This window comes from Cervus canadensis, chromosome 15, assembly GCF_019320065.1.
Source record: "Cervus canadensis isolate Bull #8, Minnesota chromosome 15, ASM1932006v1, whole genome shotgun sequence".
Lineage (NCBI taxonomy): Eukaryota > Metazoa > Chordata > Mammalia > Artiodactyla > Cervidae > Cervus > Cervus canadensis.
The window spans coordinates 54,170,365-54,190,925 of NC_057400.1; the positions used below are offsets into that span (position 1 = coordinate 54,170,365).

The 20,561-nt window shown below is 40.1% G+C and overlaps 1 protein-coding gene across 1 annotated transcript in view; it reads right to left on the reverse strand.

Annotated features, from left to right (window-relative positions):
* CHN1 (chimerin 1) overlaps nt 1-17,372 on the reverse strand; it is a 194,715-nt gene extending 177,343 nt beyond the window's left edge. The window contains exons 1-2 of the mRNA XM_043487847.1: nt 17,219-17,372; nt 16,888-17,084 (exon numbers count right to left, since the gene is read on the reverse strand). Of these exons, the coding sequence (XP_043343782.1) occupies nt 16,888-16,906 (19 nt within the window). The 5' untranslated portion in view covers nt 16,907-17,084; nt 17,219-17,372. The remainder of the gene's footprint in view (nt 1-16,887; nt 17,085-17,218) is intronic.
* Between the last annotated feature and the right edge of the window lie 3,189 nt (nt 17,373-20,561).

Here is a 20,561-nt window from a genome sequence, read left to right on the forward strand (position 1 = left end):
GATTTTTTCCCCCCATTTTCAGAGGTTCTTTAGAATTCTAGGAAAAAAACTGGAAATAGGCACACATGAAACCACATCTTCATTTCATCAATGAAAAGAACAATCAAAGCACTTTAAAAATAAAATCTTAAAATCGCGGTATACAAAGATGCCAACAGAGGAGTCAGCCCTGTGTGCCGTGTGTATGTTTCTCACATCTGCTCCCATGTTACATTTCTCTGACCGATGTGTCTCAGAAGTTCCGCTTAAACTAATTTAGCTTAAATTCAATGTTTACATAAATTCAACGAAAATTACTGGACTTTAAAGAGATGGTGTTATATAATCAGTTTTTAAAGGAGATCCTGTGCAAAACAGTGTGATGTACACAATGGCAACCTGAAACCAAACACTAAAGCCTTGACACGGGAAAGGGCAAGCTGACAAAGGAATGTGCAGCCTACCCACGGAACACACTCATTATGCAAGCTTAGCAGCCGGCACGTATGATAATTGTTTTAAAAAAGAAACCCTTAGTGATTCTTTCTCCATATAAAATAAGACTCTTTCTTCACAAATCTTCATATGAATGGTAAAAAAATGACTAGTTTCCTAACCATCTAAAATATCTGATTAAAAGCTTCAATTAAGATTTTCCAAGTTTGACAATTTTGAACAGAAAATTCTTTTACTTTTTTTATTTCCTGATACGCATTTGACTCTTTGGATTCTACTGACTGCTTTCATGACGAGGCTAAGAAAAATCAGACCAGTGGACTGCTATAAGACCTAAACCTAATCTGCTCTAAATTTCACTGGACATACTTTCTTGTCTCAGTCTTTTATAAATATAGCTCTTTTCACTGAAATTATCCACACGATTTCACAAAACAATCAATATAAAACTTGCCTTACCAACATCAACATAATTTTACTATAATTCCCTTCCCTAACAATGTTAATGTAAACAGTAAGGATGTAAAACAGTGTACAAAAGGCGCAGCAGTGAAAATGAATGACTGCAACTCATGTTACAACTGGGTAGAGTCCTCTTGCCCTTCACTGCTCCACTTACTATATCTCACTCATAAGTAGAAATTCTAAACTATATTCCAATTACAACTTTCCTGTTTTTAAATAGAAAACAGAACAATTATTCTAGAACGATTACTAACGGCCAGCCAGGTCCTTATAGATATCGACAGTTTAAGACATCTAGAAACTCTGCATGCACACTAGATGTGTCATAAATCACACACTAAAGAATCACGCATTTTTAAAAAAAACAAGGGTGAATAAAAATACAGGCAAATGGAGTGAATGGAGGCTGCCCTTTGTATTATACAGATCCTAGGGTGTTTTCAAAAGAACCTTAAACTCTTCAGCAAAAACTCTTAGTTCCTATATTAGAGATGAGTATTTTGGAAAATGTTTAAATTGAGGTTCATCAATTTTAAGGAGTCAAGCTTTCTGGAAATCTGAACTTCAGCATTCAAAATACATAAACATTTAAATGTTCCTTCTTAAATTGCTGCCAAATTTCTTTAACCTAAGGAAAAACTGAGGAAACAGGTTGGCAAGCGCCATCTTGTGGACTCCTTAAGAAATATTCTCACTCATTCATCAGTACAGCTACAAAAGCAAATCATTCTAAATATTCAAAACAATACTAAAACTGTTCTCAATATTAAAAATGTTACTTTAAGTCAAAGTATTTGCTAAAGGCTAACTTTCCAGGGTCCAGGTATTTGTAATGTAATGTAATGAAGTACATTTGTGAATTTGAGGTTAAGATCTTTCTTCTAAAGCACTTGGGACTTATTTATAGCCAAACCATTACGTTGGATCTTAGCATCTTAAGGAGTTAGGCTGGAAAGATATTAATATATTATATAATAATGAAACTGGAGAATTTTACACACCAAAGGAATTTTTAAAAGCATATAGTCAGTGGAGAAGTTAGAATAATTCTAATTTTGTAATGTAGCAAAGTTTTAGGATAGTACTTTGCAAAATAGAGGCTCTTTGTTGTTCATAAGAACATCGAGAAAGTTAACAAGAATTCTAAAGTTTAGGGGAATAAATAAATACATCCATAGATTCAGTGTGTGTGTCTCAAATGCAAAAGTTTACAAGCTTAATCTGGAGTTAAGGTGAAAAGTACATGGGTAAAAAAAATCAAAAGACTAATGGGAAGGAAAATGCCCCAGACTCATGTTCATATGATTATTTTTAGACTTAGAAACAGTATAGTTTTTTCCATACATTAAAGATGAAATATTAACACTATAAACTTACGTAGTGGCCTAGGGTTGCCTCACCACCAACTCCTCTTTGGCCCACCACAAGCAAGAGTTTTATACCCACCAAAACTCTTTCTTATTGGAGTTTTATGAATGACTACTTAGAACACGGGGCTTCCCAGGTGGTGCAGTGGCAAAGAATCCACTTGCCAATACAGGAGATGCAAGAGACTTGGGTCTGATCCCTGGGTCGGGAAGATCCCCCTAGAGTAGGAAACGGCAACCTGCTCCAGTATTCTTGCCTGGAAAATTCCATGGACAGAGGAGCCTGGAGGGCTACAGTCCATGGGCTCACAAAGAGTCAGACACAACTGAGCACACACAAAACTGGGGAAAAGAATTTGAAAAACAGGTAAGAATTTGGAAAAAAATAAATACATGTGTATGTATATGTGAATCACTTTGCTGTACACCTAGAACACAACACTGTTAATCAACTATACTTCAATATAAAATAAAAATATTTTTAAATTTTATTTCATCAATGAGTAGTAGTTTGGGACTTCCCTAGCAGTCCAATGGTTGACTCCCCTTCCAATGCAGGGGGCATGAGTTCTACCCCCGGGTGAGGAAATAAAATCTCAAATGCCATACAGCAGGGTCAAATATATACCTATCACGTGTAAAACAGTAGGAAGTTGCTATATAACACAGGGAGCCCAGTCTGGAGCTCTGTGATGGCCCAGAGGGGTGGGATGAGGGGAGGGCAGGGAGGCTTAGGGGGAGGGGGAATATATATAATTATGACTGTTTTGCATTGTTGTATGGCAGAAACATTGATGTAAAGCAATTTTCCAATTTAAAAAATTTTTTAAGAATTGAAAAAAGTCACCCCCCAAAAAATTAACTTTTAAAAAAGAAAAAAAAAAGTTGTAGTTTGCATTGTAAAAGCGCTCTCATTTCTTGTTGGGGAAAAAAAAAAAGTATCCATTTATTTTAAATGTAACCTTGCTAATAAAAAAAAAAACCTACTTGGGACAGATCTTTTGCAAATTATCCAACACTAATACACATATCATACAATAATGTCCCTTCTTCTTCAGGTAACAGAAAATAGCTTATTATAGGACCTGAAAACACTGGATATTTTCTGTAGAGACTTATTACTAACTTTTGATGATGTGAAAATTACTTCAAAAAATCATTTTTAAGTTTTCAAATGTCTCTGTTTTCCCTCAGGTCTATTATGATACTTGAACAAGATGAAAGGAGAAAAGTTTTGATTAGAGGAGTGAAGTCAAAAGGCACCTGGAGCTGAAGGAGGTCTCACACGGGCATCACTGGTCCTTCCTCTCCTTTCCCGAGCTGTGAGAGAGTGAGGAAAAAGAGAGCAAGGGCTCCCCCGTCTGGAGACACCGGAGAACAGCAGGTGGGGGCAGAGCGCGGCGCAAGAAAGGCTCGCCTCTCTCCGGAGAACGACAGAGCCATCTGTCTGAAAATTCGAGATGACAGGCCTCTGCCTCTTGAGTATTTGGTAAGTCTCCCTACTGTACAGCAACCTCTGTTTCTTCCTTTCTTTTTATTACTGTATTATTAATCCATCTTTTTCTTTTTTTCTTGTTCTTTATCCTTTTAAGTTCAACTGAAAGAGTGAACTGACAAGTTGAGAATCACTTATTATTCAGATTATAGAACTTAAAAGTCTCTGGTTCACTTTTAAACATTATGAGTAGAAAAAAACGCATGAATTTTGCTTTTATGGCTCTCATCTTTAACAATATATTTTGCATTCATATATTATGAGCACTTCTAAAATCTGAGAACATTAACAAATGTCTTCTGAAGACTTATATATAAAGGATGACCAAAAACAACTGATAAGAGTGGCAAAATCAATTTCATAACCAAATTTCACAACTAAATGAAGTATTATTGTCAATACATAAAATCTCCTATAAACCACTGACCTCTTCTGTGTTTCAGCACATTCTGAAAAACAATCAGTAGCATGAGCTTTTGGGTCAACTGCTTACTGACTTCTATTCAGCAATTTTAGAAACACTTAATTAGCCAGTTTTTAAATGGCAGACCAATATGCAAACATCCTGTGAACTTGGCTAACACACCAAGGTCTGAAAAGAAACCTGAGCAAAGCAGGGCACTTCACCATCTCCTTGCTAATGGCCTGAGGAAGTCTAAAAGAGCAGAGAACACATGTGAAACCTGGAGAACTCATCATTTCTCTTACCTGAAAATGGTCTCTCCAGAAGGACATTCCATTTTCAGGTGAATATGGACACAATGCAACATTAAAGGACCAGCAAGTCAACCTAGATTAACCAGCACTGTGTTTGCAGAAACTACTGTTTAGTGCCCCTTCTCCAGGATTAAGATGATTTTTACAGACTATAAAGCAGTACAAATTTGACCAGAATTTCACCAAAAACTTCTGGGAAAAGTCACGCTAACAAAACCAATCATAATCAGTACTGCAGAAATATAAATATTTCTTCCTTTAAAGACTGAAAATAAGACCATCAGATAACAAAAATATATGAGAGATTCTGAGATATGCTTACTATAAAGTATTATAAAGTTATAGAAAAAAACTAGAGACTGCTTTATGTTTCTACCCTGGATATTGTTAAACTACATAAGTACCGGGGTTTAAGAACTCTTTTATTCACTTAAATATTTTTCTGAGTACCCACTGCGTGTGACGCAATGTGGCAAGTATGGTAAGGAGTACAGAAATGAGAATGACTTTTCCCTTACAGAAACCATCAGCCTAGAAAAGATGTGATAAAGATATATAACTACTGTCAAATGTCACAGGAGATTCATGGATAAAATGATAACGAGTTCAGAAGATGAAGGGATTTCTTTTGAATGGGTGGCAGGAGGTGGAGAGCATGAACTGTGGTACTGAGAGAGCTGAATATAGAGAAAGGAATAGATCAGAGGCTACTGCAAAGATCAAACAGAGTTAGCAGCTAACATGCACTAGAGACAAGGGAGAGAGGATGGAAAGACAAAAGCTAAGGATCTGGGGCTGGGAACGTGTGGAGTAGGAAGTCACTACAGGAAATCCTGACAGAGATTTGGAGGGCACGTTAGAGCAGAGTTGGAGATGGAGAGCTGGCAATCACCCACCCGCGGGCACTGCTGAAGCCTAGATACTCCCAAGTGAGAAACGAAGGTCCATTCTTGAAAAGCAGTGACAGGGGATCAAACGAGAGAGAGCTGCGGAACAGTGAAAGACAAGAATAGAAAAGACAAGAAAGCAAAGAATAGTTGGAGAATACAATGCTTGAAAGATGAGAAAAAACATTTAAAGAAGACAGAGGCAATCAAAAACAGCAAACAGTGCAAAGAACAAACATGAGGACTAAGGAGAAGCCACTGTTTACTGGCTACGAATTGATAAAGCACTTCCAAACAGAAGCAGAATGTAAGGGGGTAGTTGTGACAGGAGGCTCTTCTTGACCAAACTTTAGTCAGGCTCCTCTAAGCCCATTTCTTAAGGGCTCAACCTTGACCCCCAGCCTTGTCAGGCCTGCACTGCACAGTTTAAGCAAGACCTCTAAGTTACTTTAGAAAGAATCTGCCACCCTTGATATCCAATCCCTCCTGATATCTTAATCAAATTCCTTACCCCTCACTCCTGATATGTGACCACCTGGCCTGCCCTCAGCAAGAATCCTGTTAGGTCAGTTTAACAGGAACTCCCCCTACCCTTGTTTCCTCTTAGTAATTTTCCATCCACTGACCACCCCCCACCAACCTGCTCCTTGACTTAGAATACCCCACTTGTTCTCATATTCAGAGTTAAGCCTCATCTCTCTCGCCTATTGTCATAGTCTTGACACCCACTGCCATAGTCTTGATGAAAGTTTTCCTTGTTGTTTTAAGTGTCAGAAAAGTTTTCCCTTTCACAGTTGTCCATCTTTTTCCACTAGAGAATGAATGACATTCACAAGTGCCTTATAATCAATTATGATAAAATGCGGTGGCTGGGAAGAGAGGGTATAGAGGAGAGTGAAAGAGCAGTTGTGCAGAAAGAAGAGGTGGGGCACATCAAATGCCGTTTCAATAGATCTCCGGTAAGAGGGCCTCTCAAAACTCAGGACGGCTTGCGATGCAAGGGTTCCAACGTCAAGGAAAGGCTTTCTCACACGGGACAGGAAAGCACAGCTATCATCGGGAGGAAACCACCCAGGATTCAGGGGAGAGGAAGAAACTGATACAAGACAAGAGAAAAAGGAATTCCCACGCTTGTTATTTTCAACCCCCTTGCATTGTATTCTTTCGGAAACCACCTCAAATTCTTGAACAATTGAGAGGTATTAATAAGTAATAAACAAAAGTTTTCTTTTAAATCTTTCCACTTAATAATATGAACGCTGAAACTGTTGTTTTTACCTGCTCTTCTAATAAATACACCAAAACTAATAGGAATGTTCCTGTAGCACATAAATTTATGATTATGAGAAAAAGATAATACTATTTTTATCTTCAGACTTCTAAAAGGTTGTTAGCCATTTTCATACTGAATTCCAATTCAATTCCAATTCAATTTGATTATGTTCCCTACTGTGAGGGTAAAACATGAACAAACCAAGCTAAATTATGTGCAATTCTTTTGTACTATTGAAATGAAAATGAACAATAGTTTAATGAAGTGGAATTTGTTATCTAATTACACCAAATAATTTAGAAACATCTGCTGGTGGTTAGTAATACTATAGTTAAACCTCAAGGAATCTGCTCCTAGAGAGATTTCCATTTTATTCAAACCTTTGTGGGCTTCCAGTTGGGGATTCCATATTAAGAGTGTGGAATCAAGGGATGGTATAACATTTTATTTAATTTTTAAAAAATTAACAAATGAACAAAAAATTATGAAAAATAGAGGGTGTATATCATATAGATTTGGGCCTGAAAATTAACTTTCAAATATAAGAAATACAGTAGACTACTGTAACACTGAACATGCATTCAAACATTTCTTGTTGAGCTATTAAGTAGTCAGTATACATCAACCATGGTGAAAGTGAAAATTGCTCAGTCATGTCCAACTCTTTGTGACCCCATGGACTATACAGTCTATGGAGTTCTCCAGGCCAGAATACTGGAGTGGGTAGCCTTTCCCTTCTCCAGGGGATCTTCCCATCCCAGGGATCAAACCCAGGTCTCCCACACTGCAGGCGGATTCTTTACCAGCTGAGCCACAAGGGAAGCCCAACAATACTGGAGTGGGTAGCCCATCCTTTCTCCAGTGGATCTCCCCAATCCAGGACTCAAACTGGGGTCTCCTGCATTGCAGGTGGATTCTTTACCATCTGAGCCATGGGGGAAGCCCTCAACCATGCAGTGGTTGTTAAAGACAGAAGAAATCCACAGCTTTCCCATTAGAGAACTTCATCTAATGGGTTATACAGGGGAACACAAATTAACCATTTTATCACCACATGATAAGTGCCAGGGCAGATGGGCATACAGCACTACCTGTGCAGAAAAGGTGCTGTCATGATCACTCAATCGTGTCTGACTCTTTGTGACCTCACAGAATGTGGCCCACCAGGCTCTTCTGTCCATGGAACTCTCCAAGCAAGAATACTGGAATGGGTAGCCATTCCCTTCTTCAGGGGATCTTCCCAATCCAGGAATTAAACCCCAGTCTCCTGCACTGCAGGCAGACTCTTTACCATCTGAGCCACCAGGTAAGCCGTTACGAACTCATAAAGACCTCTTAAAAGAGATGACTATTCAAGGCGAGTTTTGCAAGATGTATAGAAGGGAGTAAGGCAAAGAAAGGCTTGCAAAATGATGCCAAAGCCACGCTGGGTACAATCCCTTCTGGAAACTTCCAAGTTCCTCAGCATGCCTGAAACACAACCTCTGAGGAAGGGATGAGAGACAAAGCCAAACAGGTAGGGAATCTGGACTTAATGGTGATGAGGGCTCACTGGAGGATTTCAGGTAGAGAACCAAATTATTAGAGTAATAAATTTCTAAAAAGCAGGTCTGAGCTTCCAGTTATGGACTCTAACATAATACAAATAAACCAAAATAATAAAGGAGGAAAAAAGATAAATGTTTAAACTGAGTCAAGGCTCTCGAGTGGCTCAGTGGTAAAGAACCCACCTGCCAATGCAGGAGACATAAGAGACACGGGTTCAATCCCTGGGTCGGGAAGATCATTGGAGGAAGAAATGGCAACTCGCCCTGGTATTCTTGCCTGAAGAATCCCATGGACAGAGGAACCCAGTGAGCCACAGTCCATGGGGCTGCAAAGAGTCGGACAAGACTGGGCATGCACACAAGGTTGTTCACAGGTACGTATATAGAGGAACAGTCCATTATTAAATGCTTGCTCTTTGTTCGTTCATTTAGTCACTCAATAAATTTGGACTGAGCACCTACTATGTGCCAGCCATTGAGCTTACACTCCTTGGTACTTTTAAGTGCCATGAGGACTGAGGCTAGATCTGATTATATTCTGGATGACCTCCCAAAGGAGAAGCAAGCATCGCCTACATGTTGGCCAGTGTTCTGTTTTTGGTTTTTTGTGTGGTTTTTTTTTTACATTTTCAGAGCATACTAGAAAGTAGCAAGCGACCAGCACTATCAGAAGTCTATCTGGTCGCCACCATACCTCACTGAACCCGGTCTCAAGCATGCTCAGACAAAGTCTACAGTGGCCTGTGGCAAGTATTCAACCACACATACAAGCAGAAATACTACAGAACCACTTTCTCAAGTGGGTTGACAGACTTGTGAAATAAACAAATGGAGAAACTCTGCTGGTATCTTGGATCATTGCTAGTATTTACAGTAACAGTGACAAAATTAGCTACTATGTATCTTCAATGACTGTATTAAGAATCTTAGATACAGGATCTCATTTATTTCTGCAGGAAATTAATAGCCCCTGTTGAGATATACGGAAAATGAGACTGGGACATCTAGCTGACACCTGGCAGAGAAAGGATTCAAGGCAACTCTTACTTCAAAATCTAAGCCTTTTCCTCCACACCACATGCTATGGAAGTATCCACTACAGGCTTCTGATTTCACTCAGAGTGAACTCTGAAGTCCTGGTTGAGGTTCACCAGCAGGGCCCTGGTAATCCGTGACCCCAGCACCCTCCTCCACCAGATGCCTCTCTGCCCTCACCCGCCAGCACTGCTGCTGGCTCACTCTGCTCCAGCCACGCTGCCCTTCTTCCTGTTCCTCAAAATGGCTAAGCACAGCCCTGGCTTAAAGCCTGTTCCATGAGGCGATTCCCCATTTTCATGTGACTCTTTCCCCTACTTCCTTCAAGTCTCTGCTCAAAACCCACCTTTGCCGTGAGGCTTTCCCTGACCACAGCTTGCCCCATCCTCTTCACCCTGCTTCATTTTTCTTCACAGCCTGAGCCCTCTGGCACATTATACATTTTCCTCTGCGCCCTCCACTGCAAATACAATTTCCTTGAGGACACGAACTAATAAATACCTGGCACATATTAGGCTCTCGATTCATCAAACATAAGTAAACAAATCACTGAACAGGAAAACACACCCCAGGCCTCAGAGCTGCTACTCAGGAAAATTATGAGAGTACGTTCCTTGTTTCTGCTTCCTCCCCCCACTCCACCGTCCTCTCCTTCTCCCGCACGTCAGATGTCCTGAGCTTTTATTCACACCACCACCTACAACACGGGGCCCTCTTAGTAACGCCCCCCTCTCCAGACAAACACTTCTGCACTTTCTTTTCCCGTACAGTGTAGTTCCCTCAGCCAAAATGCTTGCTTGTCTTACTACTTTAAGATCTTCAGTCCATAAATTAAAATCATTCTTCCATGCATATGATGATAAGAGTCTATATTTAGCATGTTATTCCTTAACAGGTAATATACTAAATAAATCATGCTTTAATTTTAATACAATGGTGTAAAATTCATTCACCATAAAAGGCCTGCAGGGAAACGTATTTCAGTCAGGCAGATATTTACATAGCCCTTAAATGCACAGCTACCCACCTATCTGCTGTCTGTCCCATCTAATACAAGCAATTTCAAATCCTAAAAGCATCTCTGACAAAGTAATGTCACAGCCATTAAGGACCTGAAAAACAAAGTTCCGTAGAAGAGGTACAAGACAGAAAGATAAGGGCTGAAGCTATGTGCTAATCGGAGAAATGGGAAAATCAGGCAAGTCTAGCAGTTTAAAGAAGAGGATCCATTCTGTTTTTGAAATGTCAAGTTTGTGGTCAGAAAGATCTATCTATTCCAGCGACATAATATATTTCTTGAACAACACCCTTTTTCTGTTCACTTTACACCATGAAATATATAAGGTAAAAGGTCAGAGTGGAAAGAGAAAGGAACCACTTTCAGAGCAGCTGGGTGTAACACAATGAGGTGGCCCCACGCCACCGTCAGCTGGCAGCAGGCTGGGCCTGACTCATCTTCCCTTCTCCCACAAACTGCTTCACTGTCAGCCGTAACTCTTTCCAAGAAGTGCCTGCTTTTCTAAATTTAAAATAACCATTCAAAACAGGTAGGGGTATTTTAACCTATCAGTTTTTGGTTTTTTGTTCCTTGGGGAATAAAAGGAAAAAAAAGACTTTCTGAAAACATGGACAGTTCTAAAGGTTCCTGAATATAAAACCACTTTTTTAAAAATAGTCTTTTCTGGTTTCCACAGTTTAACTGAAGTAAATTTTCCTTCCATTCATTCTGATTTCCTACCCTCCTCCTACAATTTTATTAATACAATCTTACATTGAGATATAATCCACATACCATAAAATTCACCCTTTTAGATTATACAAAGCAAAGCTTTTCAGGATATTCACAAAGTACTCATCCTTCTTTTTAAATATAAGGAGCTAAATTAGGAATGTATATTTATAACTTTACTTTGTCAGACATGATTCTTTTTTTAATATCACTTTCCAAGGTAAAATATGGTCACATCGTTCTGCTTTCTTAGTTTTCCTACTCTGCTATTTTAAGTACAGCAGGATTATATTAATATATAAAAAAATCAAAGTTTGCAGGGATCATTTCCTAAGTAAGAATGACTTATGACCAGTAATAGGTTGTAAGGCCAGGCTTGAGAATTTGACTTGCATTGGGTTCGAAATTAAGTACAGTGATTTCATTTAGTTTATTGTGACTGTGAAAGTTGCTCAGTTATGTCCAACTCTTTGCAACTCTATAGACTGTAGCCTCCAAGCTCTTCTGTCCATGGAATTCTCCAGGCAAGAATACTGGAGTGGATAGCCATCTCATTCTCTAGAACATCTTCCTGACCCAGGGATGGAACTTGGGTCTCCTGCACTGCAGGCAGATTCTTTACCATCTGAGCCGCCAGGGAAGCCCCTTTAGTTTATACATCACAGATAAAAAAGTGTTTTAAAGGTACTGTTACTGATCTTTATATAAAACTGAGAAAACACCAATTCCCCATATCAGGGGATATCATTATTACTGGATGGATTTTGAGAAAAGCTACACATACCCCAGTCCAATCAAGGAACTCTGTGTTATGGCTGCTCTCAAAATGTAGCACACGGTTAAACTTAGGTTAAACCAATCTGGTGAAAAAATGCATAACTTATTATATCTATGTCACTCCTTCAGAATTATGTGACATATAAAACAATATTTTCTAATTCTCTTATGATTGCTTTAGATTAGTCTCAAGCATGTATTCTCAATGGGGGGTAAGACTGCCCTCAAGGGAGCAAAACTTGACTTTCAGGGGTCAAAGAAAAATTACTCTCTTTATGCATAAAGCAAATATACATACAGTCCATAAACAGAATCTTGGTATTAAAGTTTCACGGAGAGATCAATTACAAAAAAATGTGTAAAAGACTTCTTACAGGGAACACATGTAAATTCATGGCTGATTCATGTCAACGTATGGCAAAAAACACTACAATATTGTTAAGTAATTAGCCTCCAACTAATAAAAATAAATGAAAAAAAAAAACTTCTTACAGAAGGTGACTTTAAAAAAAAAGTTGAGAAATACTGATCTAAAAGAAACTAAAACTCTTAGTAAATACATTAAAAATTTGTCATTACACTTATCACTATCTTCTAAGATTAGAATGCTTACAGGATGGTTATTGCAGGGACAGATGTGACTCAGGATGGCATCCACCAATATTCCTCTTACACTGTACACAGATGGGGACTATCAGAGTTATAACAACTATAATTCTTTTATCTCTCTTACATAGTACCAAGTCTCCAAACATTAAAAGAAAACATTTTAAGTTGAGACTTTAGGCTTCTGACACCAGTAGAAGAAAGAATATGGACAAGCATTTAAACAAGGATGGTGATTTTAATGACAGTTAAAAAGATGACACATTCGAAAAAAAAAAAGAAAAAAAAAAAAAAGATGACACATTCTAAGAAAAGTAGCTGGGCTTTCAACATCAGACCACCCTGCTGCTTCTCATACTCTCTGATGAGCAATATCTGAAAAATTAAAATGGCAACAGAGAGTACATTCAAGTGGAAGTTTCCTATAAAATGAGCTTTTGGTCAAATAAATCATTCTGAAAATGTGCAGTTGTCTGCCAGGACAGCCATGGAAGTCAGAAAACGTCCTAACTGTATCACAAAGAATACTCCGTCCCTATTTAACTGCTCCAAAGTCTCTCTGGAAAAATACCCACAGACAGGTGTGTCAGGATAGTGAACGATGCCAAATAAAGCAGCAAAATGAAGGGTTTCCATGGGAGTAGGAGAGACTGAGGAAAGAATGTAAGAAATTACAGCGAACTCCTAAATATCAGAAGTGATCGAAGGCAGTGATGATGGTGACTACATGGTAAGAAGAAAAAAGGGGGGTGGGGCGGGGAGAGCAGGGGCAATGCCAGAGCCAGTTCTACTCAGAGAGTTATTCAGGTTTGGCTAGCTCAGCCCAGCTGAATTATAACTGAGTTCCCAATCTCACCAGCTGTCCTGGGCTGTAAACCAGAGCTCCGTTTAGCTATAAATGACAGAAATTCCTGCCAAGTGATGACCTGACAGGATGCTTTTCCCCCAGTTCTGTCAACTAGGGCTCCACTAGTGCAGCAAATCAGGATGTTCTGGCTGGTACATCAGCCAAAAGATCCTAAACTAGATGATCTGAGACCTTCCCTCTGGTCCAGCAATTGTCGGACAACAGGTACTTCTCTGCCAGAGAAGTTCTAACAAAGCCCACACGGAATTAGGAAGCTAGATGCAAACACTAGTTCTGGAATGTCGGCTCTAACACAGGGACCATGTTTCCTGCACACTGCTTTAGATGTTTGTCGAACAAATCAGGAAGGAGAGGTGAGTGACCAGAATATGAACTACATCTGGAGAGTTTTGAGGATTTGAGGATTTAAAAATTATTTGTATTTATGCTGATGACTGGTTCATTTGAAAGATGAAGAAAAATGTTTGCTAATTCCTGACCTTCAATAGCACTCATTTTCAACTCCCAAATGAGACTGTGAAATAATGAAGGACTGGGATCTGGTTCTTCCATCCTAGAATAAAAAGGAAATTCGCACTAAAAATGTCTTTTTAAGCACAAAGGTGATTAATAGTGAAGACAATATATAAGACAGTCTTCACTCTTCAGTTTAATTTGACAGGTATTTTACTAAGTTCCTATAACGTACTTGGGTAGAAAAAATGTATATAAATGTAAAAATGTATCAGGTAATTTTAGAGGCTCCCCTTTTTAAAAAATGAATCTAACTTTCACTACAAGTTTTTCCTGTAAAAAGAACATTCTTTACAATTATTGAAAAAAAAAAAAAAAACCTAGATGGAAATGTAAAACACAAAGCAAAAACACTAAGACTCTATTGCTGGCTGCAATAGACACTTAACTGTGTCCTCCCGAAAAGTTCATATGCTGAAGCCCTAACCTGCAATGTGATGCTATTTGGAGATGGACCTTTGGAAGGTACTTAGGATTAGATGAAGTCATGAAGGTGGGGTCCTCATGATGGGATTAGTGCCCTTGTAAGAAGAGACCAGAAAGCTGCTTTCCCTCTCTCTCCATCATGTGAGGACCCAGCAAGAAGATGGATGTCTGCAAGCCAGAAAGAGGGCCCTCATGAGGAAGTAATCCAAATGACACCTTGGTCTCAGACTTCCCAGCTTCCAACACTGCGAGAAATAAATGGCTGTTGAGTAAGCCACCCAGGTTTTGCTATTTTACTACAGTAGCCCAATCAGCCTTAACTGCTTAACCAACTACCACACCCAACATACACAAGACAGTGTCCTGGCAGTGGTTACTTCGGGGAAGCTTAGGTAGAAACTATGGAACTCTGATCATGATGATAAGAAGGTCACACTTATCCAGTATTTTGTTCCTACCTTCTCTTTTGTTCCTACCATCTCTTCACCATCTCATAGAACTTTATTTCATTGTTCCTCAGCTCTAAGTTGGTTATTAAGAAGAGATATGAGGCACTTCTAAGGCCAATTAATTAAAAAGCAGTAATATCTAAAATAAAATCAATTTCTTCTAACCCTTGGAGACTGCTCTTAGCATATTCAAAGAACTATTTTGAACTGAGCAAGTTTGAGTCAATCTACTATTTATCATTAATATAATAGTTTTCAAACTTTATCGTGTGTAAGAATCACAAGGGAGTTCCTTTAAAATCCCCTTCCTCTAAAAATGCAGATTCTGTGGGTCTCTGGACAAAGGAATCTACATTTTAAACAGACATCTCAGATGACTGATGAGTGGTGTGCAACTACACTTGAGATCAACTGTTGCTCTACCATTACTGAGAAGACAGACTCTGAACAGAGATAGACTTTGCTTTACAACAGAGAGATATTCTTAAAAATTGTAACCAAATTGGATTTTTAAACCAAATTCTATTTTCCCACAAGATGACTTTTAAAATTTTAAAGACACTTTATTCATCCTAAGAGGTGGGAGTGGTTTCTTTCACCTTCCTCAAGAGGTCAAATTCCATGCTCTTCCTTTTCTCACCTCCCTTTCAGTAGTTAAAGATTTAATAATTTAGGAATTCATTCAAAGGAGCCTCATCATATACTCCATATCTCCCCAATTTATCCATTTTATTCATTGAGAATGTCAGTCTTTTAAAAGTCATTGATTCATAAATTATATCTTTGAAAACAAACCTTGAAAATGCAGACTATCTCTTTAAAAAGGTAAATGAATTTAGTCAAAAATAGTTTAAAAGAGAATTTTCTACAGTAGATTTTACTGCAATGTATTAGCTACAACAGTGTAAGATAAATGCTTCTTCAAAAGAAAGTATCAACTATGAGTAAAGTGTTCCATTAAAGTTTAACTCTATACCAAAAAAGTTCACACTTAAGGAAACACTTCTACTAAGTAATGCATATTTGATACAAGGTATTGGAAAACAGGAGATTTTTATTATCCCTTTTAGAGAAAGAAGAAACATTTTTTTAAAGCACTCATGGACAACCAACAAACACCAAATAAAAAATGTCATTTCTAGTACCACCGGTGTTTGAGCAAAGTAATTACAGTCCTAGACGGAAGAAGGCAAACTACATCCTAGTCTCAGTTTTCCCACAAAAAAGCCATGAGCCCTCTGAGTCTAAACATCATCTCTGGGTCTAAATTTAATTTTAAGAATAAAAGTCACTCTTTGATTCCAGCAGATTAATAAACTCTTAAGTATTTACATCAAAAAGCATTGTGGCATGTGATGACTGCAATGTGTGTGATCAAATGACATTGTTAAAAGGTAACTGAAAACTTCACGTTGTGATTAACTTACTATCCTGGTAGCCATCAGGTACATATCATTGTACTTTTCTTCTTTGAAAATCTAAACACTATGATCATCTAAATTTTCACATACTGAATTTTCTTAAAGCAAAATACATATGTAACACAATCTGCTTTTGCAAAAGAAAATAGAGTATTTTTGGTCCTTTCCAACCCATTGTCATTACAGACTCTGGGGACAGGGGAAAAAGCAAAACACCTTTAATTAACTGCTGAAACAATAGTGTCACAGTAATTACATCACAGAAATACTACTTCTTTCGTAAAATGTTCAACGATATGCTCCTGAGATTACTTATCTTCAATACCAACTTCCTTCTGTCTGCTCTCAAACGCATTAGAGCAAACATTTTCAATTTTAGCAAATATTAAAATAAGTTCACCACTTATTCTTGTTTCCAACAGAATATACCGAGTCCAAAAAATTCCCCCCAAATCCAACAGGACTCAACACACGCATTTGGCAAATGCAGGAAGGTTGGGATGCACAGACATCTTGTTCAAAATAAATAAACTTTCCAGGATCTTTATTTACCGACTTGAGAAACATAGGCTTGGAAACAGCCAGCTAACTTCGTTCCCAACTTGGCATCTTAGAGAACCCTCCGTTTACAAAACACACAGGACCTCAGAGCCTCCCAGCCCAGAATTGGCCAGGGGAGCACACGCCCATCGGCCCTGCCTGGAGAGGAAACAATGGGAGAGGCGCGAAGGAGCTAGCCCGGCGCCCCGGGCGCCCCAACTCCCCTGCCACCGCCCGCGCCGGACACCGCCCGCGGCGTCCCCTCCCCAGGTGCCCCCACCTCTGAGCCCCGGGGCGCGGCCCACCTGCGGCGGCGCGGGCAAAGGGCTGCACTTACCAAACAGGGTCAGGGCCATTGTAAAGGCGCTCGCCAACTGCTCGCCGCCGCCCGCCGGTCCACGCGCTCCTCCCAGGCTGGCCGGAGATCACCTCATCGGCCCGACGCGCTCACACCTCGGACGGAGCAAGGAGTCGGAGGGGCGTGGTGGGGGCGCGGGCGCGCGGGGAGGCTGCAGGCCGGGAGGCAGGGGGCCGCTGCAAGAAAAAAGTTATTCACGCGTTATTGTCAAGCGCACCCTGACAAGGGGGAACCCGCTAGCCCTCGGCGAGCCGGCACTTGTCGCTGCCATCTGTGCAAAAGCGGAGCGCGCGCGGGCGCCGGTACCTACGAGGTGGGGAGGCTTGGCCGCGGCGCAATGGCAGGCGGAGAGGCGGCGCCGCAGTGGCGGCGACGGCGGGGAGAGGAGCAGCCTCGCAGAACCCCCGGCGGGGTGCGCTCACTCTGCATCCCGCGGCCTCGCAGACGCCATCTTGCGATAGCGTCTCCCACTGGATCCGCCGCCGCGCCTCCTCCCTTTTTCCCCTTGGGCGGCGGAGCCCCGTGCGTTCCCATGGCAACGGGCGCGCGCGGGGGCCGAGGGCGCGCGCCCCTCCTGCCCCGGGCCGCGAGGAGCCGCCCGAGCTGCTGGCCCCCGGGAGGCGGCCTCCCAGAGCCTGGCAGCAGCAGGGGCGGGGTGCGTTTTAGCTGAAATCCCAGGTTTTTCCTTGAATGGGATTTGTGAAGATGCAGAAAGGAGCTGTTACTCGAAAGAAGTCCCTGAAGGATGCTCCATGAATACAAGGACCCAGCTAGGGTCATCTGGGGATCGGGTTCGTGTGAGGATATTCCTTTTCCCTGGCGCCTCCGGGGTTAACGGAGAGTCTGGAGCCCTTGACCCGAAGCTGCAGGACCCCGGCAGGGAGCCTGGAGTCGAACAGTGGCACTAAATGTTGCTTTCCCCTCCATTTGGACTTAGGAGCCACTAAGAGTAGTTCTGGTCAGATTATCACATGTGAGGAAACAGGAGTCGGTTAAAAAGCATCTGGGAATACCTAAAATAATTTGTTATAAGGGCTTAAATCTAATTTTCTTCTTTTTACTTTACACCTCTTTGATATTGTCTTGGGGGAAAAAATCAACGTTTCTCACCGACTGGCACTTCTTTACCACAAAAGATTCTTCCCCTGAGCTTTTTGCATTTATCTGATAATCACTGGCAACATCTTTCTTTCTGTGATTTTCTCTGATCGCCTCTGTCTTTGCCTTAATTAAGGAGAAGCCATATAACGCCTTGAGATTATCAGCCAAAAGATGTTCGTGAAAAGCTGAGTTATGATGGTTTTGTCGTTTCCATGTAATGTATTCAACAATTCAGTATTCTCTAGTTGCTATACTTGTTTCTTTTTTGTTTTAATCCTCCTTTTTTCTTGTTTCTCTGCTTAGGGATTTGATACTATTTCAGTATCTAATCATGTAAGATTTTCTCTTTGGTTCTCATTTCTTCCTGGCTTTCAGTTCCCAGTTCCTCAGATTCCCTAATATCATTTTCCTTTTTATGTTTGAACTAATTCTTTTAAGAATATTATATAAATATCTTTAATTTATCTTGAGGATCAAAATCATTATAAAAATGAAAATTACTCCTTCAAATAGAACCACAGTTAATTCATCATCCTTTCACAGCAGACTCAAAGATCAGAAGGAAAAAAAAGCAGGTTGGAAGGAGGAGCCAGCCTTTTGTTTCATATCAGTTAACTCAAGAAAAAAGAAATAGTGAAATAATTCAACCTCAGTGGGCAAATATTTAAGATGCTATAGGCTTAAAATTTTCTGATATAGTTTCAAATGGCTGTCCTTTAGCCACTAATATTAACATAAATCTTGAAATCTCCAGAATTTTAAATCTTTAATGAAAAGGACTCGATTTTGAACAGGCTTTCTGCTCATGAAAAATTACAAGCACACAGTTCATGAAGATAAATGAGAAACTCGAGAAGGCTTTGTGGGACAGATTTTAGAACTGGGTAAAGATTGCTATGAATCTGCTCACACAACTAGACAAAGCAGGATCTAAAGACACCTTTTACTCTCTCAATCAAAAGTCCCCAAACTTTGAGGGACCTAATTTCCCTTTGAGTCTCTAATAGAAATACTGTCTCCCTAGAAAAATATTTATGTACATCACCAGAATTTTTTCACACGATTTCAGTGAGATTACGAGGGCTTCACTGGTGGCTTAAATGGTAAAGAATCTGCCTGCAATGCAGCAGACCTGGGTTTGATCCCTAGGTCAGGAAGATCCTCTGGAGGAGGAAACGGCAACCCACTCCAGTATTCCTGCCTGGAGAATTCCGTGGATAGAGGACCCTGGCGGGCTGCAGTCCATGGGGTTGCGAAGAGTCGGACACGACTGAGCGACTAACACACACAGGGGGATTACAGACTGTTGAGGGAACTAAGGTTAACTGCAGATTGATTTTGTAATCTAGGAAAGTTTTTGCCTTTATAATTAAACTGTTTTAAAATGTCCCTTTCACATAGAAGCATGTAATAGTGAAAGAAAAGGACCAAGATCCCCCCAATACGAGATAAGGAATCTGAGGGTGCACTGGTCACAAGGTTTCCAAATTCATACACTTGTATTGTGGCAGAATTAATTGGAAAAATCTAAACATCTGGTCTTCTGCCTGACCACCTCCCTCACTCTCCATTCCCCCACCAATTTAAATGGTACGTGGTTTGAATTTAAAAAGAAAAACCTTTTTTAGTATTAGAAGCAGAGTTGCAAGGGGGGTATGTTTTGTCCTCAGCCATTTTGTATGTTTGAGTCTTCTTGTAGTTTGGGAAGCTGAATTTTGTTCAAAAGAATCTTTCTTCACAAGCTCTTCAGCTCAGAACTGTGCGTCCAATCAGGCTGAGAGTAAACATGTTTTTTTCCTCCTCTTTGTTAAGCTGTCTTTGAGAGGTAACAGAGCATCAAGGTTTTGATGCTACAGCTCAGCTTGTTGGTAATTCTCTCATGCTTTGGAGTGACATCCTAGGGGTGAGTCAGAAATTAACTGTCCTGTTCTCAGACTTAACCCTCCCATTGTGTAGACAAGCCTTGGTTACTGGACCAGCTTTGTACTCACAATGATGGCTGATCACAGCTGAATCCTAGTGACAGACAGCTTGGCTCAGGTGAGAACTATCTTCCCCTCCCCTTCCTCTTTTCCATACAAGTCTTAGCACCCCCACACCCAGAACACACAAACACACACAGGCTTATCGCCCACACACACCACAAGATGTTTTTAGGATATTGTACTACTTTAAACAATACAGCTGAATGTTGCCGTGTTTCCCTTTTTAAGCATCTAGATTTCCATAAGTCCTTTGACTTCCTAATGGTTTGATGCTCTAACAAAATGCTCTCTATACTTTACTCAAGTGTTATGTCTTGAAAATAGTATTCATTTTTATAACGTCGTATTATTAGGAATAGAGTATGTTTCTTTTCTCACTTAGCTGGAAACTAAGCAATAGCTTTTCTGCTGCAAATTCAATGTAAGGAAGGGCGTTAACCACTTGGGGTGATTATTATGGGTGGAGACTTAGATTGTTTATTAAAAGGGCAAAAATGAATTGACTTTTGAGAACATTTATGTTTTCATTCAAAGATTTAATTTTGTGCTTGACACATAAGCACCTAG